This window comes from Poecilia reticulata, chromosome 19 (assembly GCF_904066995.2).
Source record: "Poecilia reticulata chromosome 19, P_reticulata-male-v2, whole genome shotgun sequence".
NCBI lineage: Eukaryota > Metazoa > Chordata > Actinopteri > Cyprinodontiformes > Poeciliidae > Poecilia > Poecilia reticulata.
Window position 1 is genome coordinate 3481595 of NC_088848.1, and position 25545 is coordinate 3507139.

The 25545-nt window shown below is 38.2% G+C and overlaps 1 protein-coding gene across 2 annotated transcripts in view; it reads left to right on the forward strand.

Annotated features, from left to right (window-relative positions):
- LOC103481326 (zinc finger protein 385C-like) overlaps positions 1-25545 on the forward strand; it is a 99586-nt gene that overhangs the window by 60782 nt on the left and 13259 nt on the right. The window contains exons 1-2 of one of the 2 annotated variants that reach the window (XM_081600567.1): positions 6996-7456; positions 24946-25094. In XM_081600567.1, coding sequence (XP_081456693.1) covers positions 7447-7456; positions 24946-25094 — 159 coding nt within the window. In that variant the 5' untranslated portion in view covers positions 6996-7446. Of the gene's footprint in view, positions 1-6995; positions 7457-24945; positions 25095-25545 lie in introns of those variants that run through there. The other variant, XM_081600566.1, reaches the window with a different exon arrangement.

The following is a 25545-nucleotide window of genomic DNA, read 5'->3' on the forward strand; positions in this document are numbered from 1 at the left end:
TCTGGGGGAAACCTTGGAAGTAACAAGTATTTTATGAGGCTTTTTATGTTATTTTTATCAAACCAACAGAAAGTTTGTGTGTTCACCTTTTAATGTTGTGATGGGAAAAGACGTAGCTACATAAAAACCTCCAAATAAGGCAGATTTTGCTTTTTTTACAGTACTTTTCTTAGGCAGCTACTGTCTCTGCTGCTTATTTAACAGCTAAGAAGAGAAAAGAGGACAAGCCAAGTCAATTAAGGTGACTGTTAGTATAATTCAGACTGCAGCAATGAAACATCTAATAATACTTGTTCCCTCCAATCCTTTCTCACAGCTGAACCAGCTTTCCTGTTTTTTTTTCCAGCTTCTTCAAGTGATTGCACAAATGAAAAGAGATTTTAATAGACTGTTCTCACTGGGGGCCTTTTGAAAAGGGAACGGAGCAAATCACTTATCACCGTTCTGCTGAAGAACAGAACAGAGGCGCAGAGTCCTTTCAAATCACGATTATGGGTTTTTGAGTCTGGATTGGTGGATTTAAAACTACAGGAAAGTAAAGAAATATTAAGATGTAATCTCTGTTGTGCTACATTTCATGTTAATCTGCTAGCAGCGTATCATGTGCGTTTCGTACCCTACTAACCCCACTGTCCGCTTGACATTTTCAGCCCACCTAATCTGTCTGAACTAAAAAACTCTGAGCTGCACGGTGTCTGATTTGGCTTTTATTGTGGATCTCCTGTCTGTGACCTTATTTTTATTGTTGCCTTGCAGTGAGAAGGTTCTGGATTTGAATCCTGCATGCATGGTTTCCTGTAAGACCGTGCCTGCGGGTCGATAAAAATACAAATAGGGATTCATGTGAAATCAAGCATCCCTTCCACTTTTAAAAGGTCATGCTTACATATGTGAACTCTTAGATCTATTTTCTACTATTCCTCCCTCATCTGGTGTGACGTTTGACAGAAATTTAGAATTTGACAAGCTGGAGGTCAAGCTTCTACCAATGAAGACTTATAGCCAAGGTCAAAGGCTATCATCGTCTCAAGGATTTGGCCCTTATATTATCATGGTTTGTTTATTTTAATCCACTCTGATTAATTCATTATCTGCAACTAGTCTTAATGCAGCAACCTGTTTTCTTACTGGAAAGAGGAAGCATGACCACATATCTCCAATACTGGCTTCACTTCATGAGCTTCCAGCACCCTGTTGGATTCATCTTCAATCGTTGTTGGTTTTTACACCCGATAGCTCGGTAGACTTGGTTTATTAGCTTCCAAAATTGCAATACTTGTTACATTTTCAGCTGGTGCAGTTCGCTTTCGCACCGCATTGTCAAACGAACAGTTGCTGTTCCCCTCCTTGCCTTTGGGGTCGCTACACCAAGAACCACTGAAGGAAACAACACAAAAACCTCTGAAGAGGACATGAGCGCAACTTTTTTCTTTGCAAAACATAAACATAATGGGGTATTGTGAGATTTTAGTCGTTATAGTCTTCCTATTTTGTTTTTCTCATCTGTGAAGAACCTTGGTGTGACGTTTGGCAGAAATTTTAAATTTGACAAGCTGGAGGTGAAGCTTCTACCAACGAAGACTTATAGCCAAGGTCAAAGGCTATCCTCGTCTCAAGGATCTGGCTTCTATATAATCATGGCTGGTTTATTATAATGCACTCTAAGAGACTGACCAGAAATTAATTCATCATCTGCAACTAGTCAGAATGCATCTTCTCACTGGTGAGAGGAAGCATGACCACCCATCACCGATACTGGCTTCACTTCATGAGTTTCCAGCAACGTATTGGATTGAGTTTAAAACGCTGTTGGCTTTTAAGGTTGTTTTTACACCTGATAGTTCAGTAGAGTTAAATTTGATTCACAACCAAAACATTTGTTACATGTTTGCTTTCACTCTGTGCTGTGAAACGAACGGTTGCTGTTCCCCTCCTCGCCTGTGGGGGTGCTGCACCAAGAACCACTGAAGGAAACGACACAAAAACCTCTGAAGAAGACGTGAGCGCAACTTCCTTCTTCGCAAAATGTAAACAAAAATGGAGCAACGTCAGATTTTGGTGATTGTAGGATTTATTTTTTGTATAACTATAACTAGCATGTTTGTTTTGGTTGTATTTACCCAGAATGCTTCCTGCTTTTGGAGCGGTCTCCAGTCCACTTGGCGTCAAAGTTTACTTCAACCAAACTGAGATCTAGGTTTTAGACGAACCAGAGTTCGATTCACACCTCCCCAAACAAACCGGACTTTCTGAGCAAACATACTATCCACCCATCCATCCATTTTCTTACACCCTTGTCCCTCAGTGGGGTCGGGAGGGTTGCTGGTGCATCTCCAGCTGGCGTGCCGGGCGAGAGGCGGGGGTTACCTGGACAGGTTGCCAGTCTGTCGCAGGGGAACACAGAGACACACAGGACACACAACCATGCACACACACATTCACACCTAGAAGCAATTTAGAGAGGCCAATTAACCTGACAGTCATGCTTTTGGACTGTGGGAGGAAACCGCATTACCTGTAGAAAACCCCCCATGCACATGGAGAACATGCAAACTACATGCAGAAAGACCGGGCCGGGAATCGAACCCAGAACCTTCTTGCTGCAAGGCAACAGCTCTACCAACTGCGCCACTGTGCAGCCTAGCAAACATACTAGTGAATTCATAACTTTTAGTATTTTAATGTTCTGACACCCCCAGGACTGACGACTCGACTCCTGGACTCGTCCTGCCAGTGAGACAGACCAACCTCGCCCTTCCAGAGTTTTAAATATTTTTGAAAGAATCATTTTTGATCTTGGCTTACAATGATTTCCACAAAATAACTTTATATTTATCTAGTTTTAATCTGCATCTTATGCTTTTTCCCTTTTTGTTCTTTATTATGTGCATGTACTAACCACTGTTGACTTTGGTCACCATTGGTTGCTTTTAAAGTGCTTTATAAATAAACTCTAACTTGACTTGATACATATTTTGTATCCTGTTGCAGCTTAAAGCAGAACTACGTCCTCAGATCAACAAATATTTCCCCACATTTACAACACAGTCTGAGAAAATCTGGTGCAGAACGTCTCCTTTTAGATGCTCTACAAACTTTTCAACCTGAAAATGTTTTTTATGAGTTATGACCTTGAACGCTGCTTACATCATATATGGTAATTTTAGCCTGAAAGGTGAAATCAAAGCTTTTTGTCTTCCTTAAATAAAATCTCACTAATGGAAAATTTCTTAAAAGTAGCTCTGCTGCATTCAGAGAGGCTGAAATGTTTTCCTCAAGGTTGACGGGGTCCTGCAAACTAAAATACATTATTAGAGACATTATTAGAGGTTAGCTGTGGCAAAGAAGAAGCCATTAGGGGCAGAGTTTTCAGAAACGTATTTTACAGACATCCATCAGCCGCAGCTTTGAGTTGTTTCTCCTCATGTATTACATACAGCAGAGCAGCCATGTTAGAGAGAAAGAGCTTCACAAATCTAGTGCTATTACTTTGTGCAGTTAACAGATTTGCAGCTATGTCAAGATGAGAAATGTCATTAAATGTGCAACACTTAGCTATGCTTATTAGTCTAATAACTGGGGGTGTAACAAAGAGATGATGAACCATGATTGTTTCACGAGACAAGGAGAGATTTTAGCAATATTCTCTGGAAAACTAAAAAAGGAAGAATCCAGATTTTCTTTAAATTATTTTTTTACAATTTTCACAATTCCAATATGTTTGATAAATTGCTCAGTCCAGGTTTCATCTGTGACCAAATGAAGGTTGTTCCAGATGCTGAAAGTGTTCAGAAATGCTTTATGTTTGAGATTAAAATAATGATTTCATAAAGATTAGGAGGCTTAAGTCAAGTTCAGACACATTAAATAATAAAAAGATAACTCCAGAGCAGATACTAGCATCAAGGTTTCCCCCAGAAAACTTGCTAAGCCTGGTGGTTGGGTGCCAGGGCAGTCATTCATTCAGGAAATTTTAAAATATCACTTGATAATCATGTGTTACTGGAAGATTAACGCCTGAACACCAACTATAAAGTTTAAAAAATGCAAACATTTTGAAAAAATGTTAATAAATAAGCCTGGTGGGGGCACAAGTAAAGCCTGGTGGCCCGCCAGGCTTACAATACACTGGGGGAAACCCTGCACTTTTGACATTATAGAGGCTACTTCTTATATATGGTGGTAGTTTCTTGAATGCTACTGTAATTATGTGTTAACGTCTGACTTTGTCAACACTACAGGGCATGTTAAGATCTACGTCCTACAAGAAATATGTTTTTAGATACTGCAAAAGCTCAAGAGATAATATCTCATTACACCTTACTAATAACCAAATGAGCTAAATAATGCCAAGTAATGCTTATGGAGATATAATGCCTTGTTGTGTGGCTTTTGGATGTTTTAATTGTTCAAACAGAAAGGAAATACTTATGTGACCTTGCCTCATATTAAATAACATTAGTATGGCATCACATTGCTGCCAAAAACCTTGAGGACCACAGTAATCAATCATTGCAGTGCATATAATAATCAAAGGAGTGCATAGTTGTGATTGTGAGTCTATTCATAAGTAAATCGATCTTTTTGGTTTTCTACTTAAAGGAATTTCCTTCAAAGGTAACCTGTCACGCAAAATTTACCTTTGCACTGCTTTAAAAACAACTCAAATGCTTAAAAAACTCCCAGCTGTTTTATTGACAATATGAATATGTTTTGGTGGAAAATGGGACGTTTCAAAAGCCTCCGAATTGTTGAGTCATGCTGCCCTGTTACCTAGCAACCAGCTTCAGCACGTTTGTTTAGCTGGTCTGTATGTGCTGTACAAAGGCTGCTGGAAAATATGTGTTTTGTTGTTGATTTATTATTCAGAAACCATTTTTGTGGTTGTGCAGGAGGCTCTACTTCTGCTTTTCAAAGATGTCTGGATGTATAATCGTGCAGCAGTTTCCTGCCATTTTCACTTGAGAGTGCAAACGTTGTGTTGGTTTGTTTTGGCCAGCAGAAGCTTATTTGGATTTAAAGAGACAGGATTTATTTTTTGTAACCCTCTGCAAGGTTTATAAATTTCAGGTTTGGGAACCGTTGTTATTTTTAATCTGTCAGATGCTTTTGCCATATTGAAGCCTTTGTTTATGCAACCTCATTCTTCCCCCACAACCTTTAACAAATCTGTAGTTTCCATAAGCGGCGCGGCATGTCAGGTGCATGCAGAGTCCACAAACAGCATCTGTGGGGAGTTTTCTAGATTCATGACAAAATAAAAACTCGATGCGTGTTGCCAACATGTGATCGCTTCGCCTCAGGTCCTTTTTCTGCACGTTTCATTTAGGTGCAACAGCCTGAAATCAAGTGTAAAACTGTCAGGTTTTGTCAGTGTTGTGTTTTCACACCACGTTTATTGAAGTGGACAAGGAGCCAGAGAGGAGAGCGGTGAGAACACGAGCTCTGTGTGAGAGTTAAATCTGATGATTTCATCTTCTATTAGGGACAAAAACAATTAATCCTACAAAAAATATGTTCAACCCCAACCTGTGCTCTGTTAAAATCTCATTAGCTGTTGTTTTCAGAAACTACTGAACAGGAAATTATTTTTTCAGTGTCAGACATTTTTAAAAGTACTTCAGCCTGAAATATTAATATGTTAATCCTCTAAAGGGAAACATGCATCTTTTTGTTTTGAAATTAAACAAATGGTTCCTTATCATACTTTTTAATGGGGATTTGTTATTTATTATCATTAGACCCTGAGATGGGAGAATTATTGACATATGATTGTTTTTATGCATTTTTATTTTCGTAATCATGCTCTGTGTGTTTTGTACAAATTATCATTTATTTATTAACTTTCCAAATACAGCAGTAAAAAAAAAAATCATTTGCAACATTTGTTTTAAAAATACTAAAGCATAAAATACACATTCACAAAAATAACTCGTTTTCTTTATTTGATTATAAATATTATCATTAAGCTCAGCAATTGAAAGCAACATGGATTATTATCATTATTGTGTTTTCAGAAACTAGTTTTGCCTCTAAAAATACATTTTGTTGTGCTTCTACAAGCTTAATATTAATTAATTACTCACAGTAAGGCTGCACAGTGGCGCAGTTGGTAGTTGCCTTGCAGCAAGAAGGTTCTGGGTTCGATTCCCGGCCCCGGTCTTTCTGCATGGAGTCTCCATGTTCTCCCTGTGCATGGTGGGTTTTCTCCAGGTACTCCGGTTTCCTCCCACAGTCCAAAAACATGACTGTCAGGTTAATTGGCCTCTCTAAATTGCCCCTGTGTGTGTGTGTGTGTGTGTGTGTGTGTGTGTGTGTGTGTGTGTGTGTGTGTGTGTGTGTGTGTGTGTGTGTGTGTGTGTGTGTGTGTGTGTGTGTGTGTGTGTGTGTGTGTGTGTGCATGGTTGTGTGTCTCTGTGTTGCCCTGCGACAGACTGGCGACCTGTCCAGGGTGACCCTGCCTCTCGCCCGAAACGTTTGCTGGAGAGGAACCAGCACCTCCCGATCCCACTGAGGGACAAGGGTGTAAGAAAATGGATGGATGGATGGATGGATGGATGGATGGATGGATATGGATGGATGGATGGATGGATGGATGGATGGATGGATATGGATGGATGGATGGATGGATGGATGGATGGATGGATGGATGGATGGATACTCACAGTAATACAAAGTGCTCGGCTCACCACCTTTCATATAAAATAAAACTCTTATTAGACTGAAATATATTGAATAATTATGCTGATTTTATAGCAAACTAAAATGATTACAGATTAACTTCAGAAATAGTTGAAATATTTTACAACTTTTACCTCTCTCGTTTTTTTTATATTTCCAAACCAGCAGTGCTGTTTTTCTTTTAATTCAGAAACAAAATCTTCTAAATCTTTTCTGACTAATAGATTTTATCCATCCTGTGTGATTTAAGCTTTCAACAACAGCAGCTCATTCAGAAGAATGAAAACGGATTGAGGTCCATTGTTTGGCAGATATGCGGGGAAGGAAACAGCATAGCGCGTCCTGTAGGGAGCATGCAGGTGTGAACCCTGAATAGGAGCTGTAAGAACGAAGAGGGAGAGATTTTGGAGTCTCTTTCTCTCCTCACTCGGCTTCCTCCTCCTTCGCTCTTGCCTTGCATACTCGTACACGCTCGCTCTTCAGACTCTCGGCTTCTCTTTCGTCCTCCGCTCATTTCCAGCCCGTCTTGGTTTTTCTGTTTCCTGTGCTGAAAAGGACGAGCTGATCAGCGGAGCATGACACTTTTAATTAAAGCCCATGTGAGTCGTTCTTTTGCAGCAGTTCTTTGGATCGCGGCTACGACGTGTCGCTGACCCGAGAAAGGAATGCAGATACAGGAAAAATAAAATAAAGTCTTTCTTTGCTGGGAGACACTTTTTGTTCTGCTGAACTTTCCTGATTTGAGGAATCCTAAAACACGTGGAGATGCTGCTGGGTAAGAATCGATCAGCTTCTTTACTGGAAACAAAACGCAGATTTAACTCTTAAGGTTTTGAACCTGACTTCTGCCTGCATGCATGTGAGCGCTCTCCTGTCACTGCATGTTTAGACACAAAGACTTCACATCATCATCATCATCGTCCCTCTGGGGGAGGTCTGGTCTCCTGACTACCATCTGCCCTAATTCAGTTCCTCCTGCATGCACAACGAGTCCCAGGCCTGTCTGTTTTCCTAATTGACCCCTTTTGATGAAGCCGAGTGTGGAGTTCAGACCGTTTGCAGCGCCGCCGTTCCCAGATGTGTCAAGTCATTTCGGAGCCGTGCAAGAACAGCAGCGCCTGATATCACTGCACACATTGCTGCCAATTATGTCTCTGCCTCCCCGGGGAAATATGCCCAGATTAGCTCGCATAATTGGTGGCTGTTAAAGATAAAAGAGCTGTGGGGACACCAAGTCAGTTTTGTTTATGTTTTTGTAATTAAAAGGGCAAAATGTTGATTGTATTTTAGGGTGTTTCGGTTTATTTAGGCTTTAATTTGACCAGCCGATCTGGATTTATATATTTTTTTGAGAACAATCAAAGGGTTACTTTAGATAAAACAGCTAGAGAAAAGGGTAATGAATACATTTAAATCAAATGGTGGGGAAAAAAGCAGATAAATCTCTAGTTATTTGGAACATTAACTATTGAGTTGCACAATATATCTCCAGTTTATGGCCAATATCAGTGTGCATTAAAACAATGTTGGTATCTACACATTTTGCATGTCAATAAAATATTCAGCTTTCTCGATTCTCATTGCAGACACGGAATAAAAATAAATCACATTATCATGTAGTAAAATCTTTAATTCAATGAAATAACCCTTTGCTAAAAGAAAAATAACTCCTTAAAAATTTTAGAACCGTATATAAAAAGTAATGTATAAACTGAGCTGCATTTTTTTAAACATAAAAAATGCAGCTTTTGTTCAGTTTGTTCCTTAAAAGTCGGATAAGTGGTTGTTCTGGTTGTCACATGCACTCATTAAGAACTAGGGACCACTTAGTAGTTTGATAGTTTTACATTTTTGGCTCAAAAATGTTGGTCCAAGTTGTATTAGTGGCTATTTTTCTATTATTGGTGACTATATTTTAATATCTATCTATCTACAACTTTTTGTGGTCACCAAAATTTCATCAAAATGTGGCCATCAAGTTCACCAAACATTTGTCCAACTGGAAAAATATTCTGACACGCAATTTGATGTATGGTTTAGCTCTACTTTTGCGATTTTGTTACACAGTTAATTTTCAATTAAGTAAATCAGTGAAAGTATTAAAGTTTTTTATGTATATAAAGAAGCCAATGAGAACATGGATGGTCTCTGGAGGGTCTTGGATGGTTCCTAGTATCCATGAGGAGAGTTGATAGAGATTTTTTGATATTATCATTTTGTTGTTACTTTAGTTCATATTCAGTCTAATGTTAGTCAGTTTAAAGTGTTCTCTTCTTTAGTGTGTGTATGAACTAACCTGGGGGTCACAGCTGCCTGTTCATCTTTATGTGAAACAGTTTGACCGAGATTTGAACCGGGCTCAGATCGTAGGTCAGATGTTAAATTGTTTTACGACCTTTGCTGTGTTTGGGTAAAATGTTTTACGACCTTTGCTGTTTTTCCTCTGCTGTCTATCTTACCTATCCTCCCTCCTTGAAGTTTGATAATAAAAGACAAACTGTACCCAAAGATTTTCAGAATGCTATATGAACGGCTCGGAGGAGCAGTTGACAGAGTATTTTCCTTTTGCAAAAGCTTTGTCATGAAATTCATATACGTTGTCTGTGGTTCTTTTATGTAGGTTCTAGGAAAATACCTATCAAGAGTGTAAAACGTTTCTTTATAAAGTTGTGACGGCAGCTAATTGGGTTCCTGGGAAGCATATCCGTATCTAATCTGTTAGATTTCTCTGACTTGAGTAAGTGTAGAATAAACAACCAGATTATTTAATAGTTGTTTCCAAGTTCATATTGCGGGCTCACAGTGGCACAGTTGGTAGAGCTGTTGCCTTGCAGCAAGAAGGTTCTGAGTTTGATTCCCGGCCCCGGTCTTTCTGCATGGAGTCTCCATGTTCTCCCTGTGCATGGTGGGTTTTCTCCAGGTACTCCAGTTTCCTCCCACAGTCCAAAAACATGACTGTCAGGTTAATTGGTCTCTCCAAATTGCCCCTAGGTGTGAGTGTGTGTGTGCATGGTTGTGTGTCCTGTGTGCCTCTGTGTTGCCCTGCGACAGACTGGCAACCTGTCCAGGGTGACCCCGCCTCTCGCACCAGCAACCCTCCCGACCCCATTAAGGGACAAGGGTGCAAGAAAATGGATGGATGGATGGATGTTCATATTGCACTCTTGCTTTTCTGCTCTTTGCAGATTAACACTGGGAATGTAGCAAGCTAGTGTTAGCATGTCAGTTAGCCAACTTTATTGCATTTTTAAACTGACCTTGTTTAGAGTGATGGGTGCAGCTTTACTTTTCACACTTTAACTTTGTGTTTTTGGAACAGGAAATATTTCCAATGAGCTGAATTTGTGCTTCTTTTTAGCAAAATAAGTTTTATTATCCTCATTTTAGCCAGAAACCAATAGAGTTCGGATACAGGTGAGGGGGGAAACTTTGATAACTCCCTTTCTCTAAATCTAGATCTTAAATTATTATTCATTAATATTTATGGACTAAACCTATAACCAAACTGTGATATGTTAAATAAACCACAGCTGGATTGGAGCATATTTGGACCAGGACTGGATTAGCAAAATAATCTTTAAATGAGCTGGAGACCTTCTCTAAAAACACTTATTTTAATTGTTCAAACAGCAATTATACCTCAGTATGCTTTAATACACACACTGGCTGTTTTAACATTCCTGCAGAAACGAATATTCATAGTTTTCCAGCTCTTTGGGGTTCAGCCAATCAGCACTAAGGAAAAATAAATGCCGTTATTGGATTGGTTGTTTTGAAAATGCTAGCAGCATTTCAGCTTCCTAAGATGCATTTTCCTTCAAATATTTTGCGTATCTCTAAGAAAAAATCTGCAAATAAGAAAGAATCCACTGTAGTTTATTGTTTTATACATTACAGGTACGAAAAAAAGTCGTATGATATTATGCATTTGAATGAAAATACACTGAAATGGACCAAAAGTACAGATTAAAATCTCTTTGAGTTTCTTGAATGTACTGCAGATGTAAATATGTACATGTGCAAAATACATACAGGTGAATACAGGATTGTATTCAGAGTGGTCTATATAAGCTGCTGTGAATGGAAACACCGAGTCTCGTCTGTGTGCCGGCTCCGGGCGCTTTCTTCTTCAAATGACAGATTAGGAGGATCAAAGGGAAACGGAGAGAAGATAACTGTAGCGTTTCGCCCGGCGGCCATGCTGCATCTGTCCCCACCGTCATCAAGAGCGCATTTCGATGTCTCACTGACTCTGTGTGTAATAAATCTCATCTATATTCTGTCTTACATGAGAGGGAAGCTATAAAGATACACCAGCATATTAAATCACAGGTTTCTGAGTTTGTTAATTTACGTCTCCAGTAAAGTTAGTGAACATTAGATGATCAGGCTTCTCAGCTTTGCTCTGCTGCTTTTACTTTATGTCCATTTAAACCAAATGAAAACACTGATGTGTAACAATTCATATATTATATTGTGCTTAAACATGCTGCTAAATATTCTTAGATATGCTGTTATTGGTCATATTTAAGGGTACGAATGACCTTGTAGAGTTTACATTCATGACCTGAAACTGACCCAAAATGTGGGCTGGGTTAGACCAAAATTATTTGTGTGCTTTGTGCTTTTGCAGTGTGTTTAATAAACCTACAGCATAAACAAGAATGCACGGCATAAATTGCGTTAATCTACTTACTATAGTCTAAATAGAGGAGTATTTGTGGGAGAAGTTTTCTGCCATAATTCGAGAACACACATTTTCAGTCTGAAAGCAGGATTTCATGTCTTTTATTGTAAAAACTTGTAACGCTTGTACTCAAAACTTCAAATATTCACTGTGCTTTCTTACACCTTTCTCCTCGCACTCAAAACTTGTCTATGCTCGGATCAAATCCCCGCTTGCAAACCTCTCTGCTTGATTGCAAATCATTTTCTGTTCGCCCTTGGAACAAAATGGTACCGTCACCTGGCAACCTCTCAGCCAATAGAATGAAGGTGTTATACTGGGTGCGTTTGTTTCCTTCCAATGGATGTGCCTGTGTGGCTACTATCGATTGTAGCAACTGGATAAATATCAGAACGCTGAGGTCGTTGTTTCTCCCTTCATCCAGTGTGGAAATTTCTGTTATCAAGGAATGAGAGTCTGTTCCAAAAACTAGAGAAAGATTGATCTTTGTCTTTATTTTTATTTGAAGGCTAAAGCGTTCGGGGATCTTCTACTGACTGTGTTCAGTGAGATGGTTCTTCAATCACATGATTATATGATCACATCAAAAAAGAACACACCCAAATCTGAACTTATCTCCATTACCAGGTGGACAACATGTCTTTATCCACTGTCATCCAACTGCTCCTCACCTCATTGGAGGGAACAATTTTTAGTTGAGACGTGTCTTTGGAAACCCACACCCTGCATGTATGGCAGGAAATGAACAGAAACTTCTAGTTCTTCTTTATCAGTTGGAGGCTCTCTCACACTTACACGGTAACAAACATTAAAGAAAAACATCCATATACACAAAACACTGTCAATCCTTATTTAGATCAAATTAAAATGAAATGGTTAAAATGAACTGCACAGTGGCGCAGTTGGTGGAGCTGTTGCCTTGCAGCAAGAAGGTTCTGGGTTCGATTCCCGGCCCCAGTCTTTCTGCATGGAGTTTGCATGTTCTCCCTGTGCATGCGTGGGTTTTCTCCAGGTACTCCGGTTTCCTCCCACAGTCCAAACACATGACTGTCAGGTTAATTGGTCTCTCCAAATTGCCCCTAGGTCTGAGTGTGTGTGCATGGTTGTCTGTGTTGCCCTGCGACAGACTGGCGACCTGTCCAGGTGACCCTGCCTCTCACCTGGAACGTTAGCTGGAGAGGCAGCAGCACCTCCCGACCCCACTAAGGGACAAGGGTGTAAGAAAATGGATGGTTAAAATGACATTTTCTATTACAGAGGCGCAGGTTGTTAGAATCGATAGTACACCCAGTGATGGGATAAGTCAAAGAAACAAACTATGTAGAGGCAACACTGCGTCTTGTTACATGGAGTCATGTAACTAAAATACTTCCCAGAAAACCGTCTGTTGAAAAGGTAGCAAAAGTCTGAAGACAACAAAATTTTAAGCTGTTTCTAAATCTTGTTACGAAAACAGAAGGCTGTCATGTCAGGTTTTCTGTGAGGTTAAACTTATTCACAGTTAGATGCTTTTTCTGGATCAGTTATTAGTCTTAATATTTAAATAATTTTTTTATCAACTGTGTTTTTGAAGAAATCTTTCGACCGTATTCCTTTGTGATTTGATGTCAGCTTTTGGATTAGTCTGAGCAGGAAGTTGGCGTCATCGGTCCTCCCGCTGCTTCGTTATCCAGCAGCATTAATGATTCATTATTCTGATGGAAGGCTGACGAGTATTCAACGGTGTAGTTTTAATGGCGCCGCTGCTGGTGCTGATCATTTCAGCGCTCTGATGCAATTAGTCCGCTGTACTGACTTAATATTCATTGTCAGTGAGAGCGTTTTATTTCATTTGTGCCACAGCAAGTACACGGACGCACCGAGTGCAGTTCAGTTCAGCGAGTGGATTTGCTACAACAATTTATATCATAAGCTTTTGTCCACGTCTAATTTTGGATAAAATTACACTTTTATTGATGGGATAAGTGTTCTTTTTCTTATTATTGCTTTTCATATGCATTCTTTCACAACATAAAATTAACTTTCTGTGTTTGTAGCTACATAGTGGCTTGTAAAAGTATTTGTACCCCTTTAACTTTTCCTCATTTTATCAGGTTTCAACCTAAGAATCAGTAATTTTAGCTGCTGTACTTGTTTGAAAAAGTGAGAAGATGTTTACACTTTTTAATTATTGTGCCTTTAAACTATTCTTCAATATTCCCTTATATCAAAATATGTGTAATGATATATATTACATCAATATCTTACATAGAAAACATAATTTTATACTATATAATTATTTGAAACATTAAAGAATATCCTACATGGTTTTGTTTACGGATATCCTTCATCTCCCATATAACTAGAAATAATTTTGTACCTTTTTTTATATATAAGATATATTTATATTTGGACATTGCTTCATTTCTTCAGCTATACACCTGCTTTTCATTTTTTAAAATTCGTACCTCTCCTTAAATTGTTTCCTCCTTCTAGTTTTATAAACGATTCTTAAATTTTTTTGGGTTGTAGATTATATTTTGCTTTCTGCATAATTGTGAAGTTGAAGAACAAGAGTACACAATTTTCAATTTTTATTTTATTTTTTTTGCAAATACATCTGAAAAGTTTGATCTGCATTTGTATTTACCCAACAAAAAAACCCCTGCTGCTTTTAGATGTTAATTAGTAATCAGTATCCAAATGTTTATTTAATCCAGGTGCTCTGTAAAAGGTTTGGACTTTAGTAAGAAAACATTAGTGGACAAACATTGGATAGTATTATGTAAAATCGACTTTTTGAGCTTTACATCATTGTTATAATGTTATTCCCTCATCAAAAACATACCTGCAGTGTTGCTTTGATTCTTTTTAGTGTGTTTGAGAAATCCTTTAATCTCCATGGCAACCATTCAGCTGTTCAAAACGCCTGGCTGGTCTTAGCCCCGCCTTCGAGACGCAGCTCCTCCTCTGGTCTGCAGTTTCCGAGCTGATGAGTTTCCACCTCACAGAGCGTGACTTCCCCACTCAGCTCCTTCAGACTAGCCAGCAGCAATTAGCAAACACCTGGTGGAATCTGCTGAATTCATTATACGAGCTACTTCAGTGCGACACTGGTAAGAAATGCTGTTAAAGTCAGTAGAGGAGTGATGTTATGATGACTTTCTGAAGGGACAGAGTACCAATTTCAGGGCATCAAGTTGTAAATTTGTAGAGGCTGTGGGAGTTTGGCTGTTTAACACAAGATGGTAGGAAGTGCAAAGTGTTGGTATTTTACTGCATTACAGATTAAAACACCTTTTCTGCAACCTATGTGTCTGTTTTTAAGAAATACAAATGGAACATGAAACACTGAAACTAAACAGATCATATCTGCATCCTTACTAATTAGACATTTGTTTGACCGTAGCTCTCTTAACAGTGTTTAACATTTTTACTAATATTAGGTTGGCTGCTTATTAGTTAACCGTAATAGATGGTTTATAGGATTGATTTTTTTTTTTGTAGTTTTACTTCACTTTTATCAGCAGCTCAAGAGCTTTATTATTGATAATGAATGAATTAGAGATTTCCCAATACAAACTTCTGCTGGTTTGTTAAATTGTTAAAAAATGAGGAAAACTAACAAATTTACATAATGTGTTTAGGCATTTTTATCAGCCTGGTATCTGAAGCTGCTTCAGTCTTTCAGGCTGGCAGCCATATAGTAAATATGTTAAAGGAAAACTAACAAATTAAATTAAATATGTTAGAGGAAAACTAACAAATTAAATGAAATTAAATATGTTAGAGGAAAACTAACAAATGAAATTAAATTAAATATGTTAGAGGAAAACTAACAAATGAAATTAAATTAAATATGTTAGAGGAAAACTAACAAATTAAATTAAATATGTTAAAGGAAAACTAACAAATTAAATTAAATATGTTAGAGGAAAACTAACAAATTAAATTAAATATGTTATAGGAAAACTAACAAATTAAATTAAATTAAATATGTTAGAGGAAAACTAACAAAATAAATATGTTAGAGGAAAACTAACAAATTAAATTAAATATGTTAGAGGAAAACTAACAAATTAAATTAAATTAAATATGTTAGAGGAAAACTAACAAATTAAATTAAATATGTTAGAGGAAAACTAACAAATTTACATAATGTGTTTAGGCATTTTTATCAGCCTGGTATCTGAAGCTGCTTCAGTCTTTCAGGCTGGCAGCCATATTTACTGCTGCAAAGAGCATCGGGTCAGAAAAGCTGCTAATTACTAAGTTCATGAGGCGGATAACGCTCGGCACAGACTCTAAATACCAATAAGTATCTGCTACACATTTGCCATTCAGTGGTTCTGATTGGACTCTTATCAGAGTTTGAACAGATGGTGGCGGCGTATTTTGAGAGTGTTTGATACGGCATGTTAATATGTAAAGTGCAGAGAGGGTCGCTAATGGAAACACAGCAAAAACTGCTCTATCTGCACAGGAGCACTGGATGCTAATGCAGGATTCAGCAGACGTTAGTTTTGGTGTAGAACGCTCCGCATGACCAACAGAAGGCAGAAACCAAGCCAAGATGTGGAAGAATATGACAAATACAGAACGTAAATATATTGGAAATATACTGGAAAGGAGGAGCTGCAGTCAGGATCGGGGAAACTTTGGATAATTAGAGAATATAATAAGGAGCAGTTAAGAAAAAGATACTAGGAAGCAAGAACTATAAAGAAATATAGTTCTACCTAATGATTTATTTTTTTGTATGTCACACTTATGTTTCAGAGAATAAGCAGAAAAAGGTTTTAAAATATATATGTATTTAATTTCTTAAAGCTGGAGTATGTGACTTTTATTAAAAAATCTTTTTTGTTTTACAATTTGTTAGCCGTCACCATACTGTGATAGTTTAATATAAGACAAATAATCTGTGGAAATATTGAGCTCCTCACATTGTAAAAAAAAAAAAAAAGTATCTAATTTATGGTAAAATAAAAAAAAAGTATCTAATTTATGGTAAAATAATAGCCGCTGTGGTCGCCAGAATTTTACCACAAACTTTTTCGGAAAATTTTTTATTTTTACAGTATAAATACAGATTTGGTTTTACAATATTTATGTGGTAAATTTCTGGCAACCACAGAATTAATTTTACTTATAAATGCTGATTTTATCGTGTCAGCATTTATACGGTAAAATTCTGTGGTTCCCAGGATTTTACTGTATTTTTACAGTTAAATTCTTTAGAATTTTTGCCATATTTATAGAGTCAAATTCTGAAACTTATATGGTAAAATTCTGCCAGAGTTTTGGTTCTGTGGTTGGCAGCTACTGGTACAATTCTGGCAACCACAGCTGCCAGTAATTTAACTTTTTTTTTTTTTTTTTACAGTGTAGAAGTAACTTGTTGCCAAAATGTGCTTTACAAATAAATAAACTTAAACTTCTTGCCATCTGAAGTAAAGTAGTTCTCCACTACTGATCAAAAACAACCAGGTTTTCAACTTTGTGACCTTTGAACCCGTACACCACAGATTGCTTTTAGAAAATCAGATTCGACATGTTCAGCATGAACAAACTAATATCTATTATTAAGGTAACTGTTCATCCAATCACATACTAGCCTCATGATATTCTGCGCTGGTTCAACAGCTACCCAGTTAATAGTCGTCAGATTGTAAAATTCTGTTTTATCCACTTCTATAAAATTCTTTTTTTATTTTTCCTTACTTTGTTTTTATAAAAAAAATTTCTTGAACATACCGAGACCAACTACTCTGATGCCCCTGGAAGGGTCACTGAGGAAAAAAAGACATTTGTAGTATGTTTATCGTAATTACAAGCAGATTTACTAGCAGGACCTTCTACAATCTTCCTGCTAGTCAGCAAACATTTAGCCCGCCTGGCCTTCGCCGTGTCCTTTAATTTGTCTTCGACCAGCAAAGACAAGTCCTGGATTTCACCTTGAACAAATGTATTAAAGGTTGTTGGAGACTGTGGTGAAAATAGGCCCACAGTGCTTCAGATGAAAGTAGGACAGATTACGACAGGGAGCCGTGATCAGAGCCGCTCGCTGCCCTGCAGGTAGAAACTCTCCCGAAGCTGCCAGCTCTGCCAGCTGCAGCTGTGTGCGTTTAAATAGACACTGTCAGCTAGCAGGAGATTTGGGCTGCTGGCTGCCAGTTGAGGCCTAAATGTACTTTGTCACAATAAGGATGATTTATTTAAAGACCATACAGAGCACGGCGGGGGCAGCATTTCAAGCCATGATGGAAATTAGACCTTCACTCCTCATCTTTTTTTTTTTTTTTTTTCCAGTGGAATGAGCTTATAGCAGAGCTGTCAATAGCAGCTTTAATGGATGCTAATTCATCCACCAGAGCTCATCATAAATGCCTAGCGCTATGCCTGTTGTGCAAGCAATGAATGGCATCATCATTACTGCAAAAGCGCAGTGCACCAAGCACTTGTGTTTTATGGCTCAGAAAAGCTGTGCTATTGTAGAGAGGAAAACGTGCCATTCAGTTTTTATTATTTGACGATGGGCTTTGCAGGCTAAACAGCAAACTGCTGTCAAGGGAAGAGACACCTTTTTACCTCAATACACCACTTCCAGTCCCACCTTTGGGTTAGGATTTGATTCTGTTCTACAAAAAGAAACATTACAGTTAGCTGGAAATTAATTAGGTCGAGTTACCACAGACCCAAGCACTTTGGCTTGAGTCTGAGTAGAGTATTTTTTGTCTCCAGTATCTTCTACTCATACTCATATTTAATATGTAACTTTACTATGGACAGAATATACAAATCGACTTGTATAATAAAGTATTTTTCCTCTTTATTAGGTGCAAATGTCAACCGTTTTCATGGGTCATTAAAATCTTTATTCAGATTTATGATGCGGTGAGGCTGCAGTGTCAACAGTAGATATAAAATAACAACCTTTACAGATTTGAACGTATTAGCATATGTCATTAAATATATTGCATTAAGCAAGAATCGGGAAGTTGAATGAAGATATACTGTTACAATACTTATAAATAGGATGAGAACTCCAGAAAATAGCTAAATATATAGTACTGATAAAGCTGTTTACATTCACTTCATGTGAAATAGTCGACCTTTCAGGAAGTACAAACTGAATCTACTTACAATTAGGAGATCATTTAACGTTTTTGAATTTCTAAAATTTTTATACATATTTTTTCCAGATAAATTTAAAGCGCCACCTTATTTGTCGGTTTTGTAAACTTTCGCTTGAATAAAGTTCGACATCTGTGCTAAAGTTTTGGTTGTCGACCGTTGAGAAGACGCTGATATTCATGCTCTTATTTTGAAGTGGTGAACACTTCTGGCGCAGCAGTTCCGCTTCCTCTCCTCGTGTTCTCTTAATTAATCACCAAAAATTTATTTCAAACAAGAAACGTACGGGCTCAAAATAAAACACAGTCGGTAAATAATAACGTGTGAGCATAAATAAAATATATAAGGATGTTATAGAAAACGTAAGTTATAATGTAAAATTAAATTGGCGCTCGAGGCTTGTTGTCTTTCCGGTGCAGTTAGCGACTTAGCATTAGCTTCTGCTAAGTACCGTGTTTATCAGGGGAATCGGACACATAACATGCTAATTTCAATGTTAACTTATTAGCACATTGGCTTGGGTGTATTCTGCTTTAAATTAATTAAGTAGACTGGTTGTTTTTAAACCCTCTCCAGAGTCCCAAACAGAATTAAAACTGCTACGTTTTTTATTTTTACAGATAATATTGAGGTGCCACAGTTCACTTGCTTTATTTTCAGGAAAATAAAATGTAGTCTAGAATACTCCATTCCTTATTTGACACATCTAAAGTTAGTTCAGGTGTCCCAGTGACTCTAATGTTCCACATTTGATAATTATACTCACCTACTGATCAAGTAATTTCAGAGTTAACACTTAAATTTAAAATTTGAAGGCTGCATTTTGTAAGTATAAACCACTAACAGTCCAAATACAGCTGCCAATGTTGATGAGCACTGAAATCACACAGCTGACACTCGTCATTAGATGTTTGTTGTCAGAAATAAGAGCCGCCATGTTGGTTCAGGGTGAATCAGAGTGGATGGCACACAGATAATCCCAGGAAATGCGTGCGCCATGAAAAGCATGAAATGAGCGTTTCCTCTGATGACTTCTCCAGTGAAAGCCTCTCATTTATGTTTTTCATCTAAAAACCATTAAAATTTCTCATTCCCCCTCCATCTATGAACACTGAGATGTTGAGTCACACAGAGTCTAATATTGGAAATAAAACAGATTAGAAATTTCTCATTTTCAGTAAGAGATAGTTTTAGTCACAATTTAGCTCCAGATAAATTTATAGCATTTAAATAAAGCAGTTATATCATAAAATCATGGGTAAACTTCTTATTTAGCTATTTAATGATGTTTTCAAAGCTTATTCCTTTTGATCCATTGATAAATATTGTGAATTATAGTCACATCACATAGTGATTTATAGAATGTTTCATAATCAAAGTCCAAATAATTTTACAAATGTATGTTTTATACACTAAACAACAGCAGTTCACTAGTAATATATCTGTCAGAAGTACTTTTTGCTCATATATATATATATATATATATATATATATATATATATATATATATATATATATATATATAAACTAGTTTGACTTTGGATTAAACTTTCTGAACTGCTTTAGAGGAACCAAAAAAGTGCAAATTTTCAAGTGTTTTGCTTGGCCAGACCAGAAAATGCAAGATTATTGGTGTAGCGATCTTCAGACGTCTTTGAATAATGACAGAATTACAAAAAAATCTCATCAGTCTCACCAATTTTAGTCCAAGTAGTTCAGATTGTGATTGGCTTTGCAACCTGATTAAACTAGGAGATAAACTCTGAAATAAAGCAGTGAAAAAAACTGTCTCTGTTTGTTTTTCATGCTTTTTAAAACTAAATGGACTCTAATATAACTTTAAAGGGCTACTCAGAAAAAGGAATGGGCATTAATTGGATGTTGTTGTTTGCATTAAAGGTTTTGTGAAGTTCAAGTGATTCTCAGTTTTCTTTTAGTTTATGACTCACATTACGATCAAGTTTGTTTTTTTTCAGTCGTATTTCCAGTCCTAAACTCTGCATGGCACATAAAAATGAACATTTTGTTTTTCTTTAACACATAATTCTCTCCTTATCCTCTGATTGTCGTCTGGTATGCGATCCAGCTTCGTCAGTCATGTTCTGTTGGTTTTCCTTGGCCGGATTTCCCTGCTGCCATTTAGTTATCCTTTCATCCTTGGATGTCATTTTCCATCCTGCTGCAGCCAAACGTCTCAACCATCCTCCCCAACCGCAAAACATTAAGTCTCTTCGATGTCTTTCAAATGGATTGCAAAAATAATATTCACTAGTTTTCACTCCTGTTTCAGGTAGATGAATCTCTCTCCAGTGTCGTCTCAGTTATGTTTCAAACCCACTTTAATCTCTTATTTCTTTATTTGCACATGACTTTTAACATAACTGCTTCCAGAAATTCAGCCGGCAGGCGTCATAAAAATCTGGAGATATCATACTTATGTAAGACCCTCTGCATTTTAATGTGAGCGCGCCAATGTTCCTCTGGGTCCAGGCAAAGGTCAGAGCCGCAGTGCTCTTTTAAAGCATGACTAGTCTGAGAGCGTGCAGGTCAACCAGAGTTAAGTGTGATGAGATGAGAGGTCGAGCAGAAGGAGAGTTTGAGACGTAATGCACGGATGAAATGCTGTAGAAGACGTCTAAAACAATTAAATGTACAAAAGAAAAATGTTTGCAGGTGAGCAGAAAGACGAGGAGAAAAAAACGTGCAAAAATATTTCTGTTCTTTCAACCTTCTGTTGGATAGATGAACAGAACGTAATGCATCATTCTGAACTGGAAGGGAAATTATTCCACATTTCTTTTTAGCAAATAAAAACCGGTAAAGTGAGGCTGAATTAATGCTTTTTACAACCACTTTTCAATGCCAGGTTTCCCCCAGAAAACTTGTTAAGCCCGGTGGTTGGGCGCCAGCGCAGTTATTCATCCAGCGACTCGTTGTGTTTTTGAGTTAAAAAATGTTGAAATTTGAAAATATCACTTGATAATTATGTGTTATTCAAAGATTAATATCTGAACACCAACTAAAAATGCAAAAAAAAATTAAAAACTTAAATAAACAAGCAATGCTTAGCCTTTTAGGGGGGTCACAAGTAAAGCCTGGTGGCCCGCCAGGCTTATGATACACTGGGGGAGACTCTGCAATGCAATTACAGATAAAAAGCCTTTTTAGTGTATCTGCAAATTTTTCACTTTAAGATTAAGAGAGCAATATTTTGTCAATTTTTGCCTGCAAAATAATTCAAATGCAGTTAGATTGGATGGAAAACATCCATTTTAACGTGAATTCTCACTTAGATTTAGGTCTGGGTTATTCGAAGACATGGATATGCTTTGAAACATCAACAGTTTGTGTCTGTTGGGTTTTCCACCAATCCACTTCTAAACTGTTTTCAACTCTGACCCAAGTCAGAGAACTTGTACGGCTACGTTTTGTTGGGATTTTATGTGACATAACAATACAACTGTGTGCCAAATTGGGAAGTGAAAGAAAAATATAAAACAATAATGCATGTAAAGAATTAGGACACCCCATTGAATATGACTTCTTTTTTTTTTTTACCAGCAAAGGAAAGTGTCTTGCAAACATCCAACATAAGTTAATCTTGTTTTTCTTGTAGCATAGTTTGTCAGTTTAGGAGGAAAAAGTAAAAACACCCAACATCCTAACATCTAGTCTTGCCTCCTTTAAGTTTAAATAACTTCACTGAGACGTTTTTTGTTCCACTCCTCACTTTCAGCTGTGAGATGTTAAACTTTTTTCTAGTCACCCCACAGCGTATAAACTTTAAACCGACTCTAGACTTTCCGTTTCTCAGTTCTCAGAGCTTTTCGTTGAATGATGGATTTACTTCATGGTGAAAATGTACCCAAATAATTCAAATTTAGACGTATTTCTGAAAAACACTGTTCCAGAAGTGTCTGACTTTGTCTCGGTCCTTTCTGGCAAACGTCATGTTTTTCTTTGAGAGCAAAGTTTTCCTAATTGCACATCACTGTGAATATTAAATGTGAACTCTTCGTACAGACATGGAATTCAGACCAAGAGCCTGCTGTTGGTCTTAGATGACAGTTTAGGGTTTTTGGAGACGTTTTAAAGCATCTTGCTGAGAATGGTGTTCACTGTCGGTCAGGAGCAAACCAGCCGAAAAGTCTGAGGTTTAAAAACAAGAAAAACCCTCAAAATGTTGAGTATTTATTTTCTAAAAAATATGTCCAACTGATTGGATGTGGATGTCTGACACTGACAGATTACATCAGTTGCAATCACATTGTAATGTTCTTTTGTGTAAATGTGTAGTAATATCAAAAGAGTCGCACATCTTTAAAGGGGAAATATCATGCAAAGTTTAATTTGTACATTTTGGTTCTTCCATTTATGTCTCAACTGCTTCTAAAAACAACACCCAGCTGTTTTTTGGTGTGTGGAAACAGAGCCTTGTCAAAAACGTCCTGGTTGTTGAGTCACACTGCACCGTTACCTAGCAACCAGAGAAGATCTCCAGCATGTTTGGTCAGCTGGTGGAAACTGAGCCTTGTCAAAAACTTCCTGGTTGTTGAGTCGCACTGCACCGTTACCTAGCAACCAGAGAAGACCTCCAGCATGTTTGGTCAGCTGGTGGAAACTGAGCCTTGTCAAAAACTTCCTGGTTGTTGAGTCGCACTGCACCGTTACCTAGCAACCAGAGAAGACCTCCAGCATGTTTGGTCAGCTGGTGGAAACGGAGCCTTGTCAAAAACTTCCTGGTTGTTGAGTCGCACTGCACCGTTACCTAGCAACCAGAGAAGATCTCCAGCATTTTTGGTCAACTGGCAGAAACGGAGCCTTGTCAAAAACTTCCTGGTTGTTGAGTCGCACTGCACCGTTACCTAGCAACCAGAGAAGACCTCCAGCATGTTTGGTCAGCTGGTGGAAACGGAGCCTTGTCAAAAACTTCCTGGTTGTTGAGTCGCACTGCACCATTACCTAGCAACCAGAGAAGATCTCCAGCATTTTTGGTCAGCTGGCAGAAACGGAGCCTTGTCAAAAACTTCCTGGTTGTTGAGTCACACTGCACCGTTACCTAGCAACCAGAGAAGATCTCCAGCATGTTTGGTCAGCTGGCTTTACCACTGTATGAGCTGTACAATGTTTTGTTGTTGACTTACCACACAGAAACTACCTGCTGCTCCAAATATATGCGACTTGTCTGTGATCTCCAGTGTGAACCGCAAACGACCTGAAAGTGTCTCAAATGCGCAGTAGAGGGCGCAATACCGTCACACGTCGAGAGCGTGCTCAGTGTTTTGCCAACTGCCATAAAGAAGAAGAAGAAGTGCTCAGTGCTTGCAGAAGTAAACATGGATGCTAACGGTGGAGCATAGCTTACGGTTGTCTGACTGGAGAAGAACTTTAACAACTTAATCTTTGTTATCATGCGAGTATCAGGATGCAGAATAGTGACGTTTGTCGAGCATCAATGACGTTCAGGTTGGATGAATGCAGCCTGATTGTTCAGATTCAGGTCACATTTGAAAAGATTGGATAGTTTCAGATATCGAAGTGGCCTGGGTTACATTCGGAAAAAAAACCACCTGTGTTGTGAACACACAGATACAGATTGCATTTAGGCAAAATAAATAAATAAATAAATAAATAAATCTGAGCTGGGCTCTCCCTTAGAGAGAGAAGCTCGGTCATCCGGGAGGGACTCAGAGTAGAGCCGCTGCTCCTCCACGTCGAGAGGAGCCAGTTGAGGCTCGGGCATCTGGTCAGGATGCCTCCTGGACGCCTCCCTGGTGAGGTGTTCCGGGCACGTCCCACCGGGAGGAGGCCTCGGGGAAGACCCAGGACACGCTGGAGGGACTATGTCTCTCGGCTGGCCTGGGAACGCCTTGGGATTCCTGGAGGAGCTGGAAGAAGTGGCTGGGGAGGGAAGTCTGGGCCTCCCTTCTGAAGCTGCTGCCCCCGCGACCCGACCCCGGATAAGAGGAAGAAAATGGATGGATGGATGGATGGATGGATGGATGGATGGATGGATGGATGGATGGATGGATGGATGGATGGATGGATGGATGGATGGATGGATGGATGGATGGATGGATGGATGGATGGATGGATGGATGGATGGATGGATGGATCTGAAATGTTAAAATGTCTGGACTCTTTTTTTAATGTTGATCCAGGATCAGGGAAAGAAACAAACAATTACAGACGCTTGGTTTGCAGCTTAAAGACCAAAGACATTTTTCAAGATAAACAAAGGACTTGCAAAGCAGAAAGAAGAAAAAAGCCAAACAAAAAGCCTCTAATTGATCCCCTGCCATTAGTGAAGTCATTAAGGGTTTTTTACTGAGTGAGTCATTCATTCCTGGCGTCTTGCTCTCATTCGGCTGATAAAATCAGGTTGTGTAGCTGAATGTACATGTAGACGTTTTGAGGAGGGTTGAGATATGAAAGTCCAAAATGTGTGTCTCTGCTTTCAGGAGCGCTGTCCCAGAACCAGGTCCACCCGCTCCTCGGGTCGCTGCCCCTCCCGGGTCGACCCCTTCAGCCGCAGACCCAGCTGGAGCACTTCCTGCCGCTCAGGGTCAACGGCTCCTCGCCCCTCAGCCTCTTCCCCAACTTCAACGCTGTAAGGAAACATGATTTAAATTGTCACATTTCTATACTTTCAAGTCAAAGATCAGATGCTAATGAGTATTTAGAAATATCAAGGACTCTTGATAAAGTCAAAAATATTTAGCTTTTTTATTTTTATTTTTTATTTAAGGAGAAATCTTATTTATAATCTTAATAATTTCTTGTTTTAGGAAATTCATGACCTGAAGAGAAATATAATTGAGTAAAATAAAAGTTTTTGTTTGTTTGAAACCATCATGACAGAGTTATTTTACGAGTTTACGGAATTTTCTGTTAAATTTTGACAACATTGTATAAACCACCGTTTTCTGAAGCTGCATGTTTTCTGTAGGATGTAATTTAGATTTTTATTTTTTCTGTTTCATAAATATTTTTATTGTTAGTTTTACAATTATTTTTCTCTTAGTTTTGGGGGAAGAAATCTAAGGATGCAGTTTTTATTT